The sequence below is a fragment of the Piliocolobus tephrosceles genome, chromosome 5, assembly GCF_002776525.5.
Source record: "Piliocolobus tephrosceles isolate RC106 chromosome 5, ASM277652v3, whole genome shotgun sequence".
In the NCBI taxonomy this organism is placed as follows: Eukaryota; Metazoa; Chordata; class Mammalia; order Primates; family Cercopithecidae; genus Piliocolobus; species Piliocolobus tephrosceles.
Genome location: NC_045438.1, coordinates 55,782,777 through 55,808,268, shown reverse-complemented (window position 1 = coordinate 55,808,268; position 25,492 = coordinate 55,782,777). Strand labels below are relative to the sequence as shown.

The window sequence follows — 25,492 nt, the reverse complement described above, 5'->3', positions numbered from 1 at the left end:
AGCCTCTGCCTCCGAGGTTCAAGCAATTCTGCAACCTCAGCCTCCCAAGTAGTTGGGGTTACAGGCACCCGCTACCATGCCCATCTAATTTTTCTATTTTTAGTAGAGATGGGGTTTTGCCATATTGGTCAGGCTGGTCTTGAACTGCTGACTTCAGGTGATCCACCCACCTTGGCCTCCCAAAGTGCTGGGATTACAGTCATGAGCCACTGTGCCCAGCCTAGTTCATTGTTTGTAACAAATGCACTGCACTAGTACAAGATGTTAGTAATAGAGGAAGCTGGGAATGGAGGGTGGTGGTGGAGGGGATATATGGGAACTCAGTGGACTTTTTGCTCAATTTTTTTTATAAACCTAAAACAGCTTTAAAAAGTAAAGTCCATTAAAAAAATGGTTTAGGCCCAAAACAATTTTTTTTTTTTTAACCGTGTCAATATTTGGTGTTCAGAGACCGTGAGCAATCATTGAAAAGTCAGGTAGGTGGCTGGGGAGAGATAATTCCACTTCATTGCTGAAAGGGGATTTCTGCCTGGCCTGTGCTCTTCAGTGGTCATAAAGGAGTGAATATAAAAGCTGCCCTTTCTAAACAAAGCTGAAATAGTGACACTATTCCCATGGATGGTAAACATGAAGTCTAAATGCCATACATTCATCGAGCAGAATTATCAGAATGATTGCCGACCAGAACTAAAGATTATAGGTGAAATGCATTTCTCTAAAAATCAGCTTGAGATAAACTTGGTTAATGATTGAGCTTTCCTAATTATTTGCTTCTACAATTCTAGGTCAAGGTTTTAAATGGCATCTGTGACAAAACAATTCGATCTACCACAGATCCTGTGATGAGCCAGTGTGCATGTCTGGAGGAAGTTCACTTACCAAACATTAAACCTGGGGAAGGCCTGGTAAGTTCTAATAACACTTGTTTTATTTTCAGATAACATATATCATCATTTACTAAATTTTTAAAAAAAATTCCTTATTGCTTTCACTATAATTGCTGAAAAGTAGAATTAAGTTAGACTGCCTTCCGTTATGTAGTTAGGAATGTGCTATCTTGAATCCTGTTGATATGTTTTCTATCTTCAAAGTATAAAAATAAATACAATTTAAAAACTGTATACTCATATTTTGAAGATAACACTTTATTTTTAGGACTTAGCAATGCAAGGAAATATAAAACATTTACACAAAGGAAATATGGTCTCTGGCTACAAAAACAACATCTGCTCTGAAAGTCTCTATTAGCACTGAGACGAACGTGAGAAGAGACTGGTTGAAGGCAGTGATTCTTAAGAAGGGTTTAGAAATGTTTCATAAGTAATATATGAGCTATATCATAACAGGCTGTGGGACTACATACAGGTAGTCTCCTAGTACCTAGCGTGCATCCTGTGGGATTAATTTGCTGAAATTTTCGTGAAGAAGCTGTGAAGCCCATTAGTTAGCTTAGAGGCTTTGAGTCAGAGAGAGCTGGGTTTAAATCCTGGCTCTTTAGGGATTTAACCTCTTTACGTGTCAGTTTCCTCATAGGGTTGTTGAAAGTATTGTATTAGATTGTGAATGCCAAGTGCCAGGCCCCAAGCACATAGTACGTGTGCATTAATGTGGCTGCAGCTACTGTTGCTGGTATTGATGATGATGATGAGAAGGAGGAGGGGGAGAAGGTGGAGGGGGAGAAGTATCTAATGTATAGGTAGCTGTTGGGAGCTATTAAGGTAGTCTCTGCTCTTAGACAGAAAAAAACAAAAATCAACTGACTGTTTTAGGCCCACATTCTTAGTGAGCAGAACTTTGCATATTGGTACTGCTTGACTTCAAGGCAAATTATGGATTATAACAGATTAAGTTTAAACAGGGAGGACTTCCTGGAGGTAGGTTTATAGTCAAATATTTAAGCAGATAAATGCCCTGAGTAGGCAGAAATGGAGTTGTCATTTCAGATGGTAGAGTTATACAAGCAGTGCCCTGGGAGGGGGAGTATCATGTGTAGGGGTGAAGCTGATAAAATCTGCGAGTGAAAGTAACAGGATAGGAGAGGAATGGGGAGAACCTGAAGGCGTTGGTGTTTGATGGGACTCTTATCATAAATTGGTGTAGGTTAATGAGCAGGCTGGGTGCAGCGTAATTTCTGAGGAGAGTCCACATTATTACAGCATAGATACCAGGGTGAGCAACTACTTTTTGCCCGTTCTACTTTTGGTCTCTTTTCCCATCTTGTAACAGTTTAATTAAACAACACTTACATGTGGTGAGTACAACTGCAGAAATAATTCCTCAGTGATATGTTCGGTGTCACTCAGTGAGGCATGGCCTCTGAGTTTGCCTCTCAGGCCTCTTAGAAGAGAGAATATTCATTCATCTTTACATTTCCCTTAAAAGGAAGGGTGTCTGTTACTAATTTGCTACCTATGCTTTGTTATTTAATAATCTTTGTTCATATATCTTTGTCTGATTATTAGTAGCTTTAATAGTCACTCTGAGGTTATTTTGGTTACCAAATTTAAATGAATATATTGTGTCCCTAGACCAAGAAATGGTCAAGAAAGAACTGTTCTTTGGCTGGGTGTGGTGGCTTACACCTATAATCCCAGCACTTTGGGAGGCCGAGGTGGGAGGATCACTTGAGCCCAGGAGTTTGAAACCAGCCCGGGTAACATAGCGAGGTCCTTTCTCTATTAAAAAAATAAAATAATTAGCTGGATGTGGTGGCACACACCTGTAGTCCTGGCTACTTGGGGAGGCTGAGGTGAGAGGATCACTTGAGCCCAGGAGTTCAAGGTTACAGTGAGCTGTGTTGGCATCGCTACACTCCAGTCTAGGCAACATAGCAAGACCCTGTCTCATCGTCAACATAATATAACCGTTCTTGTTTGAAGTACCTCCCTTATTCACTCATTCTGTGGGTCTAAGAAAACGCCCACATCCTCGGAGTTGTGGCAAAATTCTGTGTGCCTGGTACACAGGTTATAGTGTCAAAGAGATCACACGTTTTACTGCTTTCACCAGTATTTCAGTTTGCTTAGCTCCCCTTCACCACCCTTTGGATCTTGTTTCTCGATGTTTCAGGAGGCTGAAAAATGAGTATTGTTCTGAAGGGACTGTTGTTAATGTTTTATAAGTTTAAGTGTCGCTTGGGGCGATGTCTCTAAATGTTGGAGTAATGAGTTAATCTGTTTGTGACTCACTCCAGGGCATGTACATCAAATCAACCTACGATGGGTTACACGTGATTACTGGAACCACAGAAAATGTAAGTGTATATTAATTAAGTGTAAAAGCTGTTGTGTGTTTAAACAAACTTGATCCACAGTCTGTATACTTTGAATTTAAATGTGTGCATGCTGTTTGATTATTATGAGAGCATGGGTACCTGCTTTGTTTATTTCTGTTGACAGAGTACTGCTTGTCACCAGCTGTTGTCAATTTATTATTTAAATAGTCCTTTATTGCTCTTGTTCATACACCTTGCCCAGTTTTTACGCTACCCTTGTGTTAATTACTGCTTTTGCACCCTGGAAGTGTTAAGCCATAAATACAAAAGCAATGATCTTTTTGTTTTTGAGAATCACTCTTATAAGAACTGGGATTGGTAGCCATGTGTATAAAATATATATTTTTTGATTTAATGGAATTTTTATGTCTCCAAAGCAGCTATTTCAGGATTTTTTTTACAATATATTTTTATAGTTGTGTTTCATAATATTTGGCATGATACTGAAATTTAGTCCTCTCTCTCCACCCTTTGAATAGGAAAAGCAGGTCTGTTTCTACTGTGAGAGACTTGTGTACACTGTGTACTTCCTTCTGGAAATTCTGCTATGTGTAGGTTGTCTTTAGCCCCTCAAACATTTGAATTTGTGAGAAGTAGAGCTAGTTGAATGCTTTCTTCTTGCAGCCTACAATATGGCTTGCTTTTGAAAGACATTGATATGAAACTAAAAATGTTTGAATAGCTTCCCTGGGTCTGTGTAAAAGAACCATGGATTTGGGGGAATTAACCTATTTAATCAGCTAAGACAGGAGGAGATAATTCCTAAAATTAGGGGAAATTTTAGTAGCTGCTTTTCTAATCTGTTTGGTAGAAATATGTGTCTAATTTTGAGCTTCAGCTGCTAGATCTTTCGATAAAGAAAAATGGCATGATCTTTGAGTGTCTGTGATAAGCACTTGATTTTTGTACTGAGAAAATGATACTGCTTAAGGCAGTCAATGAATTATAAATGCATTGCATGGTTCTGGTAGATAAATGGGTAGGAAATGGTAGTGTCTTTCAGGGTTCTCTGTTGAGCTACAGCGAGGAAGCCTTGAGAGTCACTAGGAGTTTTTATACCGTGTCACCTCCTAGATAATAACAGCACAGGAAGCTCTGCTTTTAGGCTGGGGATGGTGCTGAAGAAAAGACACAAGATGCAACACACGATTCTTCCTTCATTCTTGTTTGAGACTCAGTACGTTGCAGCTTAGCCGTGATAAGAACACAGTCATGTCTGTATAGATGAGAAACATGGTGAATGTCATTTCAGTTTTTAGAGTTGAAGTTTTGCAGTCTAGCAATTTGATGATTGCATTGTCTATCTTAACCAGACCAGTGTGTTTTCCAACTCTACTGGGTTTTGAAGCAATTGCCATCTTGGATCTGGAGCACTACAGAATTACTACTGGAAGGCATAGTATTTCCTTCCTCTTGCACCACCCCCCTTTTTAAAGAAAAGAATTCGGGCCCAGCACAGTGGCTCACGCCTGTAATCTCAGCACTTTGGGAGGCTGAGGTGGGCGGATCACAAGGTCAGGAGATTAAAACCATCAGGGCTAACACGATGAAACCCCATCTCTTCTAAAAATACAAAATATTAGCCAGGCGTGGTGGTGCGTGTCTGTAATCCCAGCTACTTGGGAGGCTGAGGCAGGAGAATTGCTTGAACCCGGGAGGTTGCAGTGAGCCGAGATCGAGCCACTGCAGAGTCCAACCTGGGCGACAGAGCAAGACTCCATTTCAAAAAAAAGAAAAAAGAAAAAAAAGAAAAGAGTTCAATGACAGACTAAACAAAGCTGCTTTTGAATTAAATGAAATGTCATATGTCATTAATGATATATTCTCTGAATTCCTACCAGAATTGTAACACTGGCTGACAGACTCAGGGTCGGCCCTGGTGTTCCCATGTAAGACTGTATGGAAGTCATCTCAGGGAGTGGTGGCTACCATCTTGTTAGAGATCAAAAAAGAAAACTTGTCTTCTTCCATCTGGTAATCCACTTGAAAATGTCACTCATTCCTTTAGTCATTCAGTTCACATTTATTGAGGACCTGGAATGTGCTAGACACTAGGCTAAGTAAGTCTAAGTCTTCTAGACAAGCATGGGAAGTTAGGTGAGAGCCCACTTCTCCCCGACTCAATCTGGATATTTTATTCTTTTTTTTTTTTTTTGAGATGGAGTCTCGCTCTGTCCCCCAGGCTGGAGTGCAGTGGCACAATCTCTGCTCACTGTAAGCTCCGCCTCCTGGGTTCACGCCATTCTCCTGCCTCAGCCTCCCAAGTAACTGGGGCTACAGGCGCCCACCACCACACCCCACTAATTTTCTGTATTTTTTAGTAGAGATGGGATTTCACCGTGTTAGCCAGGGTGGTCTCGATCTCCTGACCTCCCGCCTCGGCCTCCCAAAGTGCTGGGGTTACAGTCGTGAGCCCCCGTGCCTGGCCCCTGGATATTTTATTCTTAATGTTGGTTATTATATACTTGAATGGCAGTAGAAAGTGCCAGCTCCAGGTCAGTTTTTGGCTATCACTTAAGGTTGCTATGACTTCACTGTCAGAATGTTTTAATAGAAGCCTAGTATGGTAGGTAGCAGTGGATGAAAATCACCCATTGTTTTCACAAGTGAATTATGTTCATATTCTTCAATCTTGGACTTGAGGCTGAAGCAAGCAAGCAAGGCCTTCAGTCCCTTTCTTTGAAGGTAAGTTACCTGAGAGGCCAGGATCAGTCCACAGTCAGACCCAATAGTGTCTGATGTTTCTCTATCTTAATTCTTTTTTTGATGTTATTTTAGACCTTGACAACAGTCTTGACACAACCTCATCCATACTTGTATCCTCCACTTCTCAGATCAAGTGGGAGTTAGATTAGCCTCTGAAGAATGGATGCATTATTCTCTAGATCATGACCCTTCTGCAGCAAACCAACACAAGCATCATTTTTCAGTTGTCCTCCTCATGGTGAAGATAGGCAAGAGCTACTGCCCTGGGCAGAATTTTGGTACCGAATTCTCTCCTCTCTCTTTACCAGTGTTCTGCCAAACACAACTCTTAATCACTTGATTGGACATTTGAGAAATGAATGCGAAAGGATCCTTAGGAAGGGAAGTCAGTTCAGGGCATCAGAGCATGTTTTTTAAGATTGCACATGTAGAGACAGGGACTTCCTGGCCTTGGGGCTATCTTTTGTAAAGTGAAGCTTATCTTAAATGAATCCCTTGCCCAGGAAGATTAACTGGACTGGACCAATTAGGATCAGAATGACTAAAGTAGGCCTGTAACTGTGGGTTCAGCATCTGACACATGGGACAAAAAGGAGCATAGATAAATTCATTTTTTAAGTGATATGAGAAACGTGAGATGGGCCAGGCCCGGTTGGCTCACGCCTGTAATCTCAGCACTTTGGGAGGCCGAGGCGGGCGGATCACCTGAGGTCAGTAGTTCAAGATCAGCTTGGCCGATGTGATGAAACCCCGTCTCTACTCAAAATATAAAAATTAGCTGGACGTGGTGGCAGGTGCCTATAATCCCAACTACTCAGGAGGTTAAGGCAGGAGAATGGCTGACGTTACTGTGGGCCGAGGTTGTACCACTGTACTCCAGCCTGGGCGACTGAGCATGAGTTAGTCTCAAAAAAAAAAAAAAAGACAAAAAACCAGAAACTTGAGATGAACATGGGTTGGTCTCTCAAGTGAGCACTGCCGGGTACGATAGGAGGTTAAATGTTTTCACAAATAACTGTCACAGTTATGAGGGCCTTGTATGGGACCTAGATAAAATCAAAGGGAATGTTTCTACAGTTTAGGGCTGCTTGTTAATTTCCCGTTGAGCCTGTCACAACAATTTAGAGAAACTTCAGCCAGTGTGTCTTGGGTCTCATTGCTATCCCTCTCCCCATGTTCAAAAGTGCTATTTTTTGGATAGTTGGAAATTGTTTGAAGATTCAGCCAGTGATGTAAGTTAGAAAATTAAATACTCTGTTCTAGATAAGGTTTGATTAGAATTTGAAATCCAAGGTTTGTCCTTTCTTCTTCTCTTAGTCATATGTGAGAGACCTTCAACATAGGAGTTCTAGGTGGCTTATATGAACAAGAACTCCTTGAGCAAAATATTTGACAAATGGATTATATCCCTTTTTATATATTTTTGTTGCAGCGATGGTAAATTAATAACCAGGCATTATTTGAAGGAAAAAAGTCTGGGTTTTGTTTTGACACTGAAAACTCATTTTTGAATGTAATCTGAAAATGAAAAGAAAACTAAATTCATTTTCTTTAAAGCAATTTCTGTTCCCACCAACTTTCTATTTTAGCAGCATTGCAATAATATGGAAAAGTAGAATAAGAACAACATTTAGTTTTAATAAGGAAACGAGATGACAGAGTTACAAAGATGATTTTCCGTGTTGAACAGTTGGTCAGCTTTTATGGGATTAATTTTGATAAGGATATGTGTAAGAATTTTTTAGTGAGCCAATAGCTTCTATCAGCCAATCATTTTGACAATATGTCCAGGCTGGGCACAGTGGCTCACGCCTGTAATCCCAGCAGTTTGGGAGGCAAAGGCCGGCAGATCACCTGAGGTTGGGAGTCTGAGACCAGCCTGGCCAACATGGTGAAACGTCATCTCTACTAAAAAAAAATTAGCTGGGCGTGGTGGCAGGTGCCTGTAATCCCAGCTACTTGAGAGGCTGAGGTTGGGAGATCTGCTTGAACCTGGGAAGCGGAAGTTGCAGTGAGCTGAGATCCACCATTGCCCTCCAGCCTGGGTGACAGAGTGAGACTTTGTCTTAAAAGCAAAACAAAACAAAAGACAGTATGTCCAGTCTCTTCCGGGTAGATTAGATGAACCTGGCTATTCTAACAGACAAATTATCAGTTATAACAGACACTAATAAAATGGATAACACAGGATTCATGGGGAAGGTCCTATAGACTGTGTAGTCTTGGGGGAATTAAGTGCATTGTTTATTTTTCCTGAGAAAATGTTATTTCAGTTGCTAATTGTCTACAGAAGAAAGAAGAAATAAAAGCAGGAAGAAATAAAAGCACAAAGAAATAGAAGGTTTAAAAAAATTAAGGCACGTTATTTTGTTTCTGTACAGTCTCCTGCAGACAGATCTCAGAAGATTCATGCTGGTGATGAAGTCATTCAAGTTAATCAGCAAACTGTGGTGAGTTTGTTTATTGAGACTCAATTTTCTTCTTTAGAACTTTTAATTCAATCTAAAACCATTTTGTTTAAAGTTTTAAAATTTGCTGCTTATATCCCATTTTTCATTATTTTAGGTTGTGCTAACATGAACATACTTGTGCCTGCCTATTTTGTTTCTATGTGTTTGCTCACAACTCAGATTGCCTCAAGATCAATTCATAGGTTCGGTTTTTCATGATTCATGAGCAAGTCCTCCCTCTCCATTTTCTTTATTTGAAGGTGGGATGGCAGCTGAAAAATCTGGTGAAGAAATTGAGAGAGAATCCCACAGGAGTTGTGTTACTGCTTAAGAAGCGCCCCACTGGGTCTTTCAACTTTACTCCTGCTCCCCTGAAAAACCTACGGTGGAAGCCACCTCTTGTACAGGTATCTGGGATTGACTGTAAGCCTCCGTCTAGCATCAGCACCTGAACAATGTCGAGTATCTCATTAGTCTCCAAACAAAAAGAGATTGAAATTTGAAGGTGATTGATTGGTTTCAGGAGTTTGTATGTAATTATCCTATAATCCTGCCTATGTGAAAATATAAATTCTAGATCTACATGGAACAGTATAGTAGCCAGTAACCATATATGACTATTTAAAGAATGAGGCCAGGCCAGGTGCGGTGGCTCACGCCTGTAATCCCAGCACTTTGAGAGGCTGAGATAGGCAGAACATGAGGTCAGGAGATCGAGACCATCTTGGTTGACACGGTGAAACCCCGTCTCTACTAAAAATACAAAAAATTAGCCGGACATGGTGGCGGGCACATGTAGTCTCAGCTGCTCAGGAGGCTGAGGCAGGAGAATGGCATGAAACCGGGAGGCAGAGCTTGCAGTGAGCCGATATCATGCCACTGCACTCCAGCCTGGGTGACAGAACAAGACTACGTTCTCAAAAAAAAAAAAAAAAAAAAAAAAATGATATAACATTAAAAGTTAATCTCTGCAGGATCGCTGGCTACATTTCAGGTGCAGAATATTCACATATGGCTAGTAACTCCCATATCAGATAGGTGGATACGGACATTTCCATCACTGCAGAAAGCTCCTTTTAGTCCTTCTCTCTCATTTCAAACACATACCTACATAACTGTATACAATTTGAACACAAATGCTGGAGAGACCACATGGGGTTGAGTCTTCAGCAGCGCCTTACCAAGGCAGGGTTGGGGGCGGTGAGTGCAGCTCACCCCGTGGGGAACAGTATCACACCATTATTTAGACATTATGTAGTACTGCCAATCTGTGCTGATAATAGAAGACAAACTGACTGAGTTTTATTGAAATTCTTTTCAAACAATATACCCCCTTATTGCTGACACCTGGGTGGATCACACTCGCTGGTCACACTCCTTGTTATGCCATTGGTCCTTAGTGTTTGTTTCATAAACCAAGAATGAAAAGCAATAACCTTATAATGCCCTTTTATAAGATTGAGATTATAGTTTATTTGTAACTATTTTTGATGTTATTGTACATCTTCCCATGGAAGAACAATAGTCTTAAACCATCAATTTTGAAACTTTCTGAGGCAAGGTACTGGAGAGATTATGGAAAGATTATGGTGTCACAGAGGAGAGGTTAAAAATAAGTAACTCAGAGGCCAAGTGTGGTGGCTCACGCCTGTAATCCCACATCTTGGGAAGCTGAGGTGGGTGGATCACTTGAGGTTAGGAGTTTGAGACCAGCCTGGCCAACATGGCAAAACCCCATCTGTACTAAAAATACAAAAAGTAGTTGAGTGTGGTGGCATGTGCCTGTAATCCCAGCTACTTGGGAGGTTGAGGCAGGAGAATTGCTTGAACCCAGGAGGCATAGGTTGCAGTGAGCCGAGATCACACCAGTGCACTTCAGCCTGGGTGACGGAGTGAGACCCTGTCTGAAAAAAACAAAAACCAACCAACAAGCAAAAACTCACAGAAATAAAGGTAGGGCAAGAGGGGAACGTAATTACAGTCAGTTTATAAATAATAACCGAACATATTTTACAATTCACTTTTAAATTGACAGATACAAATTGTATATATTTATATTGTGCAACACAGTGTTTCAAAATATGTTTACATTTTGGAATGGCTAAATCAAGGTCATTAATACATTTATTACCTCACATGTTTACCATTTACATTTATTTGTGGCAAGAACACTTAAAATCTACACGTGTTATAGCAACAGCAATTTTCTAGCATGCAATGCATTTTTATTAACTATAGTCACCATGCTATACAACAGATCTCTTGAACTTATTCTTCCTGGCTAACTGAAACTTTGTACCCTTTGACCAGGATTCCCCAATCCCACTCCTTCCAACCTCTGGCAGCCGCCATTCTACTCTCTGCTAAGAGTTAGATTTTTTTTTTCTTAGATTCCACATATAAGTGAGATCATGTGGTATTTGTCTATATGTACCTGGCTTATTTCACTTAACACAGTGTCCTCCAGGTTCTTCCCTGTTGTCACACATGATAGGATTTCCTTCTTTTCTTCTTTTTTTTTTTGTTTTGTTTTGTTTTGAGATGGAGTTTCGCTCTTGTTGACTAGACTGGAGTGCAGTGCCGCTATCTCGGCTCACTCACTGCATCCTCCGCCTCCTGGGTTCAGGCGATTCTCCTGTCTCAGCCTCCCCCTGAGTAGCTGGAATTACAAGTGGCCGCCACTATGCCCGGCTAAGTTTTGTATTTTTAGTAGAGACGGAGTTTCACCATGTTGGCCAGGCTGGTCTCAAACTCCTGACCTCAGGTGTTCCGCCCGCCTTGGCCTCCCAAAGTGCTAGGATTACAGGCGTGAGCCAACCGCACCTGGCCAGGATTTCCTTCTTTTTTAAGGGTGAGTAGCATTCCCTGTGTATATACACTACGTTTTCCTTATCCATTCATCTGTTGATGGACTCTTGGGTTGACTCCATGCCTGGGCTATTTTGAAAAATGGTGCAGTGAACATGAGGGTGCAGATATCTCCTCAGCATACTGATTTCATTTCCTTTAGATGTGTATCCAGTAGTGAGGCTGCTTTTTCATTTTTCAGGGAACCTCCGTAATGTTTTCCATAATGGCTCTACTAATTTACATTCCCACCAGCCATGCGCTAGGATTTCTACATCTCCACATCCTTATCACCCTTACCTTTTGTTTTTTGATAGTAGCCATTCCAACAGGTGCCAGCTGTCATCTCACTGTGGCTTTGATTTGCATTTCCCTGATGATTAGTGACGTTGAACATTTTTTCGTATCTCTGTTGGCCATTTGTATATCTCCTCTTGAGAAATGTCTATTCGGGGCTGGCTGCAGGGACTCACGCCTGTAATCATAGCGCTTTGAGAGGCCAAGGCAGGAGGATCATTTGAGCCCAGGAGTTCAAGACCAACCTGGGCAACAAAGCAGCAAGATCCTGTCTCTACAACAATTTTTTTTTAAAACCAACTAGCTGGGTATGGTGGCACATACCTGTAATCCCAGCTACTTGGGAGGCTGAGCAGGGAGGATTGCTTGAGACTGGGAGGCTGCTGTGAGCCTTGATTGTACCACTACATCCACCCTGAGTGACAGAGTAGAGACCCTGCCTCCAAAAAAAAAAAAAAAAGCAAGAGAGTGATGTCAATTCAGGTCCTTTACCCATTTTTAAATCAGGTTCTTTGTGTGTGTTTTTTTTTTTTGCTATTGAGTTCTTTGAGTTCCTTATATACTTTGGATATTAACCCCTTATCTGATATATGGTTTGCAGATACTTTCTAGGTTGACTCTTTGTCTTGTCAATTATTTCCTTTGCTATGCAGAAGCTTTTTAATTTGATGTAATCCCACTTGTCTGTTTTTGCTTTTGTCGCCTGTGCTTTTGTGGTCAGAGCCAAAAAATCATTGCCTATAACCAAGCCTATTGATTATATCCCAGCTGCTTCTGTTTGCATTGGTCAGTGTAAAATTTAAACGTGCTTAGGTTTTTTTGGATTTCTCAGAATATGATACTTAACATTACAGAGGTGCTAATTCTGCATAGGTAATTGATGGAGTGCCTGCCAAATGCTTGCTCTGCCTGCTCATTGTTGCATGAGATAAATGTTGGGTTCTGAAGGAGAGAGAGGTATGGACTGTGAGGTGGGAGCCTGGGAGGGTAGGTGGGATTTGCATTGGCAAATGGGAGCGTGTATCATAGAGGAGATGAATGCTTTTGTTTAAACACACTCACCCACAAAACATAGATAGACCACCATCAGAGAAGGGCAGTATCTTAGATACGGTTTCCTAGAGCAGAGTCTGAGATGCACAAACTTGTGAGAGCAATTTTTGAGGGTATGTGCTCCAAATAAAACTGGTAAGGGAGGGAGGAAGGCAGAATGATGACGGGGAAGCAGCAAGGATGCCTCTCAGGGGCAGCGTAGCCTTGACCTACTATGCAGGACGAAGCATCCTGGTGGAGCCACACAGCTCCGGGCTCTGATGGCCCTGCTCGGGCGAGGCAGCTCTGTCAGCTGAGGGCCACTCTTCCAAGAACGGGCAGCCGTGAGCCTTAGCGGTTGGCACCCCCAGCAGCGGGGGGTGGTAGTGGTGGCAGTGAGACTCTAGGTGGGCTCCAGAGCTTCTACCAGAAGGAATGAGTAGCTCAGACTCTCTGGAGCCGAGGCTGGGAGATAAAGTTGGACTAGTTGCCTGAGACTATAATGGCAGGTACGGAGTGTCAGGCTGAGGAGCATGGGCTTTCTCCCACAGGTGACAGGTTGACAGCTGCTTTGACATTAATACCTCTATTACTCTGCTAGGGCTGCCATACAAGGTGGTAGAAGTTCAAAGTCAAGGTGTCAGTGGAGTTGGCTTCATTCTGAGGACCCTCTCCTTGGCATGCAAATGGTGGTCTTCTTCCTCTGTCCTCGTGTGCTCTTCCCTCCATATGTGTCTGTGTCTTAATCTTATGGGACAGCAGTCATGTCAGACTGAGCCCACCCTGATGACCTCCATTTTAACTTAACCACCTCTTTAAAGACCCTATCTCCAAATACTGTCACTTTCTGGGTACTGGGGGTGAGAATTTGAACACAGGAACTTTAGGGGACACAGTTCAGCACGTAACAACATCTAAACATAAGAACCACCAGAAGGGAGGCTGCTGTATAAGGGTAGATACAGGGCAATGTGGTCCTGGGCAAGGCTGGTGACAGGTGATTTAGTGAAAGACTAAGAATGCTAGAGGCCACTGGGAAGCACATCAGAAGGACTCAGGAAGCAGCACAGCCTGGTGGTTACGAATGTGGCCTCTGAGTTGAACCGCTTGAGTTCAGGTCCCAGCTCTGCCACTTACTAGCTGTTGTGGGACCCTTAGTCAAGGTATGTAATCTTTCTAAGCCATGCTCTGCTCTTTAATAGTGTTGACTATTAGAAAATGTTTTGGGGTAAGGGTGAGAAAGGCCAGCAAGGCCAGGGAGAAGCAAGTGCCCAATGTGACAGGGAACCTGGGTGGTGACAAAAATTGGAAAATCGAAAAAGAGGCCATTTGGAAGGAAGAGATGTTGGGTATTTTGAGCATAATTGAGTTTGAGGCAATAGAGGAAAATTCACGTGGATCTGTTCAGAACATGAGTGAAAATAATTTTTAAGTACAGGCTAGTGTTGGTCCCTGGAAGTTCACTTAAGAAGGGACACTCTGCGATGTTCTCTGGTTTTGCCTACTTTCCTGCCAAGTCCCACTAACTGTGCAGTTTGGGGAAGAGGTGGTGGTGAGAGATAGAGACACCTAATTTTGCCTGTGACCCAGGGAGATAATTACCATTAAAGTGCAGACACCGTTTTATAGCTTAGCTACCAAGTGTTCTTGTGATGTGCCCAGGATATTTTCAGAATATAAGCTCTGGTAGACAAATACTCTGTAGAGTTAGCCCCAAGCCCTGGGGGTTTCTCTGTGTTCCATTCTTCATTATACTTTGTGCCTGGACACCCACCCTTCCCAGAAGAGAGCTCTTAAGTTTTTCAATGTCATTTCTGTTGACCTGTCATAGAAAAGGCATTCACCACTCTGTTTTGATGCCACACTCCTGGTAAATGAGAGTTACTGATATAGAAGTAATTATCAATGTATGTATTTTCAGTGAGTATCAATTTTGTGGAAATGTTCTAGTTTACTTTTGCTTCTAAGATTTGTAGAATCTGGATCCTGGCCTCATGTTTTCAGATATGGTCCAAGATTGACATGTTGAGATGCCAATCAATTACAAATTGAATAGAATTGATAGATTATGCGTTAATGACCAAAGTTTAAAATATGGGGTTCTACTCTGGAAGACTGAAAGCTCAGTCCCTGCCCCTGTGACTTGCTATATCTCCTGAAAATGAGCTGTCCTCTGCGAACCTCCTGGTGGTCATGTCTAGCTCCATCACACTGGCTAGTCAGTCCTTTCAATCCTTAGAATCAGGTCACAGTTTCACTTCAGGAAGCTCTTCCATCACAACCAGTGTTGAAGGGTAGCTTTTCTTTTTTTTTTTTTAGTAGAGACAAGGCTTCATTATTTTTTCCAGGCTGATCTTGAACTCTCAAGCTCAAGTGATCCACCTGCCTCAGCCTCCCAAAGTGCTGGGATTATTACAGGTGTGCGCCTACATGCCAGAGTAGCTTTTTATGTCTGCCCAGGGCTTAGCACAGTCTCACTGGCCATCACCAAATATTTCCCTGCCTTGACTCCAAGATTTCCTTGCTGTTCTTTACCAACCAGAAAAATCATTGTTGTCATTGTTAGACTGTAGAAAGGTAAGATTGAAGGTCTCACGTGAGATATTAAAAACCATGCCCTTTGAGACCAGTATCATAGTTCAAATTCAGCCGTGTGGATTTGAAATTAAGATTATATGCATATGTGAATGCATATATGTATATATAGTACTAAAACAAACGGTATAAGGTTGTGTATTTACTATGGGAAAGCAGTGTCCTAAGTTGTTTACATGTGTGATCTTAATTCTCACAGGCACCCTATGTTGGTACTATTCTTGTCCCTATTTATTCTCATTTTATAGATGGGGCACAGAGATATTGTGTGACTTGCTCAACAATAAACGGCTAATAAGGGCCGAGCGTGGTGGCTCACACCTGTAATCCCAGCACTTTGCGAGGCCGAGGTGGGCGGATCACCTGTGGTCAGAAGTTTGAGACCAACCTGGCCAACATGGCAAAACCCTGTCTCTACTAAAAATACAAAAATTAGCTGGGTGTGGTGGTGCACACCTGTAATCCCAGCTACTTGGGAGGCTGAGGTAGGAGAATCACTTGAACCCAGGAGGCACAGGTTGCAGTGAGCCGAGATCGCGCCACTGCGCTCCAGCCTGGGAGACAGAGCGAGACTCCATTTGAAAACAAAAACAAACAAACAAACAAAACAGTTAGTAAGTCTAGCTAGGGTCACATCCAGAGTTCCAAGCAATATTTCTAGTCAATAGTAGTGCTGCTACTGATTTGATTTATTTTTCTTTTCTTTCTTCCCCTTCCTTCCTCCCTCCCTCCCTCCCTCCCTCCCTCCCTCCCTTCCTTCCTTCCTTCCTTCTTTCCTTCCTCGGAGTCTTGCTCTGTTACCCAGGGTGGAGTGCAGTGGTACACTCGTGGCTCACTGCAGCTTCTCCCTCCTGGGCTCAAGCAACCCTCCCATTTCATCATCCCAAGTAGCTGGAACTACAGGCGTGTGTCACCACACCTGGCTAATTTTTATATTTTTTTTGTAGGGATGGGGTTTTGCCACGTTGCCCAGGGTGGTCTCGAAGTCCTGAGCTCAAGCAATCCATCCACCTTGGCCTCCGAAAGTGCTGGGATAACAGGCGTGAACCACCATACCCGACCTTGCTAATAATTTTCATGAACGAACTCATCTAATTCTCACTGCAGCTCTATGCAAGAGATACTATCAGTATCACTCCTTTACAGAGGAGGAAAGGGAGGCCACAGATGTTTCAGTGATTTCCTCAGAGCTAGAATCATAACCCTGGCATCTGGCTCCTAAGCCTCTGCTTCTTGCCACTATACATCGTCTTTCAAATCCCTCAGCTAATTCTAAGGGTTTCAAAGAAGAATGTAAGTTAAATATTGCAAATATCTGTAAACACATGAATGACCTCAGTCCCTGTTCAGACACGGGGTTGGTGTTGGTTTGGGGAAGGGGAAATGAACACCAAGAATCATCTCTGAATTGATCTCCACTCTTTGCATTGCTGTGTTACTCCTGTTTCAGACCTCACCTCCACCTACGACAACCCAGTCCCCTGAAAGCACTATGGATACCTCGCTGAAGAAGGAGAAGTCAGCCATCCTGGATCTTTATATTCCTCCTCCGCCAGCTGTTCCCTACTCTCCCCGGTATGTTGCTGTCCGTTGTCATGGTATGCTCGTCTCCTGTTGGTGGTGTTTGTAAATGGTGGTGTGAAAAGAGGATCTTGAGAGAGGAAGTTGCTGAGCCACAGTATGACAGGGCTGAATCTTGAACTACCATTAAAAGTATGATCAGCCTTACTTTATAGGAGTATAGGGACAGATCTAGGTTCTGTGGGGCTTGAAGGTATACAGTTTGGTGGGAAGGGCCCTTTTGAGAAAAGAATATGACAATACTGGCCAGGTGTGGTGGCTCACACCTGTAATCCCAGCACTTTGGGTGGCTGAGGCGGACAGATCACTTGAGCTCAGGAGTTCAAGACCAGCCTGGGTAACATGGTGAAACCTCATCTCTACAAAAAAATACAAAAATTACCTGAGTGTGGTGGCAGATGCCTGTAGTCCCAGCTCAGGAGGCTGAGGCAGAAAAATTGTTTGAGCCTAGGAGGTGGAGGTTGCAGTGAGCAGAGTTTGTGCCATTGCACTCCAGCCTGGGTGACAGAGCGAGACCCTGTCTCAAAAAAGAAACAAAGAAAAGCATATAGCAATACCTTTTGAAAAATGAATGAAAACATGCTCTCCTGGGACCTTGGAAGGGTCTGTTGGAGGCCCTGCAGGTTAAGTTTCATTGACTCCATGATAAATTCATCTTGAGGGGATAGATAATAAGTATTTCTGTGAGATTAATGAGAGTTGCAGCTTGATTTTGCTGAGAAAGATGTGTTCTTCATAGAACTTGAAAAAAACCTATGTGGCCAGGTATGGTGGCTCACACCGATATTTCCACACTTTGGAAGGCCGGTTCAGGAGGATTGCTTGAGCCCAGAAGTTCAAGACCAGCCTGGGGAATATAGTAAGGCCCCATTTCTACAAAAAATTTTAAAAATTAGCTGGGTGTGGTTGTGTGCACCTGTGGTCTTAACTACTTAGGAGGTTGAGGTGGTAGGATCACTTGAGCCCAGGAGGTTGAGGCTGCAGTACACCCTGCACGCCACTGCACTCCAGCCTGGACAACACAGTGAGACCTAGTCTCAAAAACAAGAAAACACAAACCCATGTGACTGTAGGTATGAACATTTCATATTTGTGTGTGTGTGTGTGTGTGTGTGTGTGTGTACCATAAATTCTTGAAAGATAGTTGCTTTCTTCATGGCTAACTTAAATACTATATGGTATAATGAGGGTGGTATATAGAGTGTACAGGATGATTTAGGTGTGATCTGGGCTTATTTTAATCAACTCACATATTTATGTATGTTGATAAAACTAGACAATCTGGCTCATTTCTTTCCTGAGTATTGGGTCTGGGTTACCATCTGACACAAAACAGACTCGGTCCTTGACCCTACAGAACTACCAGGGTCTTATTCAACAATTCAAGCATATATTGAGAAATATATGATTAGGCTATAATATTTCATAAAACAAAGTTCAGGCTGGATTTGATTACAGTGACATTTTACTTTATATCAGAATTTGTTGTTTACTGGTTTTCATTTGAAGCTGAGGTAATTGCTTCATTGTATTTCTTCTGTTTTGGGTGCAGAGATGTTTTCTGTTTCCTTGAGTCTTGGTTTACTCAGAACTTACTACAGCATGTACGAATGTACCTCAGGTGATCGGGGCATTCTGGTTCATGGGATCTTAAGTGTGTTTAAAGTTACAGGTAGTCTTTGCCTCCGCATATAGAGAGCACAGCATTCCACGATGACTAATGTGTGGATTGTTTTATCAGAAACTGGAGGTGGATGCCCTCCCTTGATCCAGAGTGTTCTTGTCTGGGTTGCTGGAGTAGTGGCAAGAAAAGGAGTGGTGTGTACATAGTGAGAGATAAAGGAACCTGGGGCTAGAAAGAGAACTGGATTAAACTGCTTGGGAGGACGCTTTTGAGAGTGCACAAACACACCACCCATGAAGGATTTTCTGAGGAATGAAAAATGTGAATGGATTACCAGGAAACCAGTCATGAGTCATGGAAACTTTGTGAATGGGGAGTTACATGCCAGGTTTAAAGGTATGGAAGGAGATATATTTGTGGGTGGGAGGGGTAGGTGGGTGCCATCCCACCTGGGAATACCACACACAGGCATGGCTGATTAGTAGATTGCTTTGGGACTCAGTTGATTCTGTATTTTGTCTAGCAGTTTTTGTCCTGATTTGCCTAGTGGAATTTACCAAGTGCAAAAAAATCTAATCAGCTGATAACTTGGACTCAATCCTACACTTTAAACTGTGACAGGTAGATAGAATTAGGATGGAATTGGTGATCCAACTTTTGCTGGTTTTGTAGTATTTGGTTCAGAAAAGAATCACTCTCCATTGGTTACTATAAAGGTTCCTTTGGCCGGGCGCGGTGGCTCACGCCTGTAATCCCAGCACTTTAGGAGGCTGAGGCGGGCAGATCATGAGGTCAGGAGATTGAGACCATCCTGGCTAACACGGTGAAACTAAAAATACAATCTCCACTAAAAAATACAAAAAAATTAGCCGGACGTGGTGGCGGGCGCCTGTAGTCCCAGCTACTGGGGAGGCTGAGGCAGGAGAATGGTGTGAACCCGGAAGGCAGAGCTTGCAGTGAGCCGAGATCATGCCACTGCAGTCCAGCCTGGGTGGCAGAGCAAGACTCCGTCTCAAAAAAAAAAAAAAAAAAGAAAGGTTCCTTTGTATCTTTTGACATGGTTTTCAAATATAATAACTTCATTATATATCAAGAGTCTTTTTTTGCTGGATTTTGGCAAAGATACAACTTTTGGCATGAACAACATGGTTTGCTAGAGCATACCTTAACGTGTGATTGCTGTAGTAAATAGGATATTCAGCTACACACAGAAGCACAGGAAAACTAGAGCTGTCTTTTCAAAGGTATATTTGTTTAGATATATATATTTTAAAAACCCTGCATTTACTCTTTTTTTTTTCTTTTTTTTTTTTTTGAGATGGAGTTTCACTCCATTGCCCAGGTTGGCGCTCCATTACCCATAACCTCTGCCTCCTGGGTTCAAGCAATTCTCCTGTCTCAGCCTCCTGAGTAGCTGGGACTACAGGTGCCTGCCACCACGCCCCGCTAATTTTTGTATTTTTAGTAGAGATGGGGTTTCACCTTGTTTGTCAGGCTAGTCTTGAACTCCTGACTTCAGGTGATCCACCTGCCTCAGCCTCCCTAAGTGCTGGGATTATAGGCAGGAGCTACCATGTCCGGCCTGCATTTATTCTTCTATTTCATCACATCATGGTATTTGGCTCTTGTGTAATAGGATCTGTATGTATTTGAGTGGCAACTGGGGTTGACAAAAGGAACGCTTTTCCTCCAGTGGAAAAGGAGAATTTAAGTTATCTTCTGTGTGTGGAGGTAGCAGGACTGCTGGAATTCTTCAGTATGAGAACATCTTTGTAAACAACTTAAGTATTGCCCATATTATCTTCCAGGGATGAGAATGGCAGTTTTGTTTATGGAGGGTCCAGTAAGTGCAAACAACCACTGCCTGGTCCTAAGGGTTCAGAGTCCCCGAATTCCTTCTTGGACCAGGAAAGCCGGAGACGAAGATTTACCATTGCCGACTCAGATCAGTTGCCTGGTTATTCGGTGGAAACCAACATTCTGCCCACAAAAATGAGAGAGAAAACACCATCTTATGGTAAGTTTCGAGTGTTTGTCTTGTTCTGCCGTCGGCCTTGACTTCTCCTCCCCGCCCCCTGCCTTAGTTGGAACTGTTGGATGAATTTGGCAGACTTTAAGAGTAATCTGAGGAAAACATAAACCTCAATGAAATTCTAAGTATGAGACCTTTATTCATTTCTCTCAAGCGGATCCTTGTTGAGTCATTACTCTGCCTGGCATCAAAGCCCAACTGGGTGAGATCATGTTACAGTTTTAACTTTCAGTGCCTGGGTTTTAGCTTTGGAGTTGCTTTGCTCTGTAGACTCACAGGCTCAAGTTTAATGTGCCTCTATTTTAATTGCCTGCTATGGAAATACAGTACTTTAAAATACTTTTCTTATTTTAAAATTTGTTATTGCTTCTGTCTAAGTGGGTGGGATATTGTGAGGTCTAAGTTATAAATAAAGGCAAGGATTCACTAAAGTTCCAGAACTCATCAAACTTGTCACCTTCTCTCTTGTCCCTCTGAAGGCAAGCCACGGCCTTTGTCCATGCCTGCTGATGGGAACTGGATGGGGATTGTGGACCCTTTTGCCAGACCTCGAGGTCATGGCAGGAAAGGTATGTTTAAGTCAAGCAAACCAAGGAGCAGCAAATGGGGAGTGAACAGACCCAGGCCCTGGTTTCACCTCTGTTTGTAAATGTGTTATAATAAGTAGACTGAATAGTTGGCCTCTCTGAGCCCCATTTTCTCATCTATAAAATCAGGACTGCAGAAGATCTGTAAGATCCTACTTATTTCTAGAATGGCAAAATTACGTCATCCTAGTTAGTGATTGTAAATATCCTAATTAGCGTTGAGTGCTGTAAAAAGGCTGTAGACTTTAATGGTCTAATTTTTATGTTTTCATTTATTTTTTAGAGACAGGGTCTTGCTCTGTTGCACAGGCTGGAGTGCGGTGGTATGATCATACCTCACTGTAGCCTTGAGCTCCTGGACTCAAGCAATCCTCCTGCCTCAGCCTTCCGAGTAGCAGGGTCTACAGGTCCACACTGCCACTTCTAGCTATTTTTTTTTTTTTTGGTAGAGACAGGGTCTCAATATGTTGTCCAGGCTGGTCTCAAACTCCTAACCATAAGTGGTCTTCCTGCCTCAGCCTCCCAAAGTGCTGGAATTACAGGCATGTGCTACCATACCCAGCCAGTGGTCTAATTTTTTAATAAATAGAAATAAATTATTCATTAAACAATCGTTTTTAAAATTTATTTTTTAAAATTGAGATGGGGTCTTACTATGTTGTCCAAGCTGGCCTTGAACTCCTGGGTTCAAGTGATCCTCCCACTTCAGCTTCCTGTATAGCTGGTGTTATAGACCTGTGCCACCATACCCAGTTTTCATTAAACAGTCTTATTCTAAATTTTGTTACTTTTATTTTTGGAGTTTGTTTGATTTCTGATGAACAAACATGGATTTTTTTTCTTCCAAGTCCTTCTTGTGTTAGAAGGTAATTACTATTTGAAAAGAAATTTGTGTTTAGTTCACCCTGTAATCAAAGTCACTGGTTATTACACTAGTCTTGAGTGAAATGTTTTAAAACATTCTCATTTTATTGCCAGATTGCATTTGATTATCATCATTGGCAGAACACTGTAACATTGTTTTTGCAGTTGTTGAAACAAAGGGCAGTTGAAAAGTTAAGTACAATAGGCTTTAGATAGTAAAAGGAAGAAGAAAAAATTCTGGAGGCCTAACCTTCCAAAGGGGTTGATTGACCCCTGACCCTTTCTAGGGACTTGGTAAAGTTTGTCACCTAAGTACGCATATCACCTGTATTACGCTAAAGTGAAAAAGGGAGAGATGCCTGGGTACCATTCAAGATCCCCTTAGTTAACGTGTGAGTATCTGTGGAGCAGTCAGCAGGTGGCAGGGCTGTCCTTTGTTTAGATTTAGACATGTTAACATCTTCCTTACCGTTCTTCTGAGTCTGGGTTGAGCCTTTTATTTATTTTATACATGGAAAGATGAAGTGTCGGGGTTGGGGGTGTGAAATTGGGAAGTGGAAAAATACTTGTTCCCTCCACACCTCCTTCCATATTTTTCTTGCATGATTGTTTTGGAATAAAGGTATCTATCTACACACAGCCACTTTTAAAATAACAGTTTTATTGGGATATAACTCATTGCATGAAGTTCAGCCTTTTAAAATATACAATCAGGTGGGTTTTAGTATCTTCACAGAGTTGTGCACCAGCTGCCACTATTCCAGAACATTTTTGTCACCCCAAAAAGAAACCTTGTGCCTTTTAGCAGTCACTCCCAATTCCATCCTCCTTCAGCCCCTGACAGGCATTCATCTACTTTGTGGATTTGCCTGTTCTGGACATTTCATATAAATAGACTTACACAACATGTGGCCTTTTAAAAATGGGCATGTTTTAGATGTGACTGTTCCCCTTTCATTACAAAAGCAAAGCAAGTACATTGAAAAACGTGGAAGGCATGAGAAAATAAAACTCAGCTGGAATCTGTTTCTCCAACCTAAGAAATAATCACTGTGAATGTTTTGTGTGATTTCCAGTTGTTCCTGTATTCACATTTATATACTGAGAAAAAAGTGCAAAATGGGAGAAGTTGGCCGGGCACGGTGACTCACACCTGTAATCCCAGCACTTTGGGAGGCCTAGGCAGGTGGATCACGAGGTCAGCAATTCGAGACCAACCTGGCCAACATGGTGAAACCCCATCTGTCCTAAAAATACAAAAATTAGCCAGGTGTGGTGGCGGGCGCCTGTAATCTCAGCTGTTTGGGAGGCTGAGGCAGGAGAATCACTTGAACCTGGGAGGCAGAGGTTGCAGTGAGCCTAGACCGCACCATTGCATTCAAGACCGGGCAACAGAGCGAGACTCCGTCTCAAAAAAAAAAAAAAGTGGAGAAGTAAATATTCAATAATACTATGTAAAAATGAATATTATCTAGTCATATTTTAAAAGAATATAGCTGTATTAGTATGCCATCTTATGGCTCTAGTGCCTATTTATTCAACATGCCACTCTTAGAAATTTAGGTTATTTTTGTTTGTTTTTTTCAAATTCTAAATGTTTCAGCAGGCTAGGTGTGGTGGCTCATGCCTATAATCCCAACATTTTGGGATGCTGAGGCGGGCGGATTGCTCGAGCTCAGGATTTTTGAGACCAGCTGGGTGTGGTTGTGTGCACCTGTAGTCCCAGCTACTTGGGAGGCTGAGGTGGGAGGATCATTTGAGCCTGGGAGATGGAGGCTGCAACTAGCTGAGATGGCATCACTGCACTCCAGCCTGAATGACAGCGTGAGACCCTGTTTCAAAAAATAAAAAATAAGCATAAAAATAAATGTTTCAGTAAGCATCCATGCCCGTAGATCTTTGCATATTTTGGGGTGTAGAATTTCTGCTCCACAAGGATGCTACATGTTACCAAAGTGTCCTGTATTTTAACTTTGTATTGAGTTTCTTAACATTCCATCCCCATCCCAGGGGGTCTGCTGGCAGTTAGGGCAGGATCACTCTTTTCCTTGTTCAGGAATGTCCCTGAATGCCTGACTTTAATGTCCTACATTAAACAATGCGTAAACAATTCTTGTTCAGCCATCGCAGGGCACTACAGTCTCTGATCCCCACCCATTAAAGGAGCCCCGTGTGTTACCTCTCAGGTGCTAAAGCAGCCTGAAGTGTGAGGGACCTTTCCCATTTCTGCTTCCAGAGCACCCATTGGTGGACTCAGCCATATGTGGGACCTTGTGGCCAGTCCAGGGAGGAGAGCAGGGTACGGTGCCCACATTCAGGGTGGTGGCAGAAGTCTGGGCAGGCTGAGGGCCCTCCAGAGAGCACTGTGCAGGGGATTGTGACTTTTTTTTTCTTTATTTTGAGACACAGTCTCGCTCTATCACCAGGCTGGAGTGCAGTGGCGCGATCTCGGCTCACTGCGACCTCTGCCTCCTGGGTTCAAATGATTCTTTGAATAGCTGGGACTACAGGCGCCCGCCACCACACCGGCTAATTTTTGTATTTTTAGTAGAGATGGGGGTTCACCATGTTGGCCAGGATGGTCCTGATCTCTTGACCTCGTGATCCACCTGCCTTGACCTCCTAAAGTGCTGAGATTAGAGGCATGAGCCACCGCGCCCCACTGGGATTGTGATTTTAATGGACTTTGTCTGTCAACAGGGGAGGACGCCCTTTGCCGGTATTTCAGTAACGAGCGGATTCCCCCGATCATCGAAGAGAGCCCCTCTCACCCATACCGGTTCTCCAGACCCACGACCGAGCGGCATCTGGTCCGGGGTGCGGACTACATCCGAGGAAGCAGGTGCTACGTCAACTCAGATCTCCACAGCAGCGCCACGATTCCGTTCCAGGAGGATGGGACCAAAAAGAAATCGGGCTCCTCAGCTACGAAGTCCTCCTCCACAGAACCGTCCCTCCTGGTCAGCTGGTTTACGCGCCTGAAACTGTTGACTCACTGAGAGGGACCCTGCTCAGGCCACCTGCCTGGCTCCTGCCCCAAGTGCCTTGCTTTTACAGTGGACAGCCTGTTCCCATTTCAGCCTCAGTATTATGTAGTGACCTTATGTAATTTCTTTTTTTTTTTGAAAAGTTATCTACTGCCCTTCTTGGAAGTTTGCTGGATTGGATGGGAACAAATTCAGAGGATCTTAGGTGCTGGCTTGTGGAGACAAAAGGAGGAAAATGGGTAGAGCCTGTTTGTCTTGCTTCCCCAAAGACAAAATGTGGGGAGACACACTAGAAATCGCAGTCCTGGCCAGAGATATTATGGTCATTGTGAGGGACTGGTGGCATTGTTCCTCTTTGAGGGGCTGGGGGGACTAAAATTGGTGGCTATTTTCTTTTTTTTTTTTTGAGACAGAGTCTCGCTCTGTCGCCCAGGCTGGAGTGCAGTGGCGCGATCTCGGCTCACTGCAAGCTCTGCCTCCCGGGTTTACGCCATTCTCCTGCCTCAGCCTCCCGAGTAGCTGGGACTACAGGCGCCCGCCATCTCGCCCGGCTAGTTTTTTGTATTTTTTAGTAGAGACGGGGTTTCACCGTGTAGACCAGGATGATCTTGATCTC

General features: G+C 42.9%; 1 protein-coding gene across 2 annotated transcripts in view; it reads left to right on the top strand.

Moving 5' to 3' along the window:
- Positions 1 to 25,133, top strand: part of CNKSR3 (CNKSR family member 3) — a 107,281-nt gene extending 82,148 nt beyond the window's left edge. The window contains exons 6-13 of one of the 2 annotated variants that reach the window (XM_023206089.1): positions 786 to 905; positions 3,194 to 3,253; positions 8,362 to 8,430; positions 8,691 to 8,837; positions 16,652 to 16,776; positions 20,215 to 20,423; positions 20,918 to 21,007; positions 24,590 to 25,133. In XM_023206089.1, the coding sequence (XP_023061857.1) occupies positions 786 to 905; positions 3,194 to 3,253; positions 8,362 to 8,430; positions 8,691 to 8,837; positions 16,652 to 16,776; positions 20,215 to 20,423; positions 20,918 to 21,007; positions 24,590 to 24,888 (1,119 nt within the window). In that variant the 3' untranslated portion in view covers positions 24,889 to 25,133. The remainder of the gene's footprint in view (positions 1 to 785; positions 906 to 3,193; positions 3,254 to 8,361; positions 8,431 to 8,690; positions 8,838 to 16,651; positions 16,777 to 20,214; positions 20,424 to 20,917; positions 21,008 to 24,589) is intronic. The other variant, XM_023206088.1, reaches the window with a different exon arrangement.
- Positions 25,134 to 25,492: the final 359 nt, after the last annotated feature.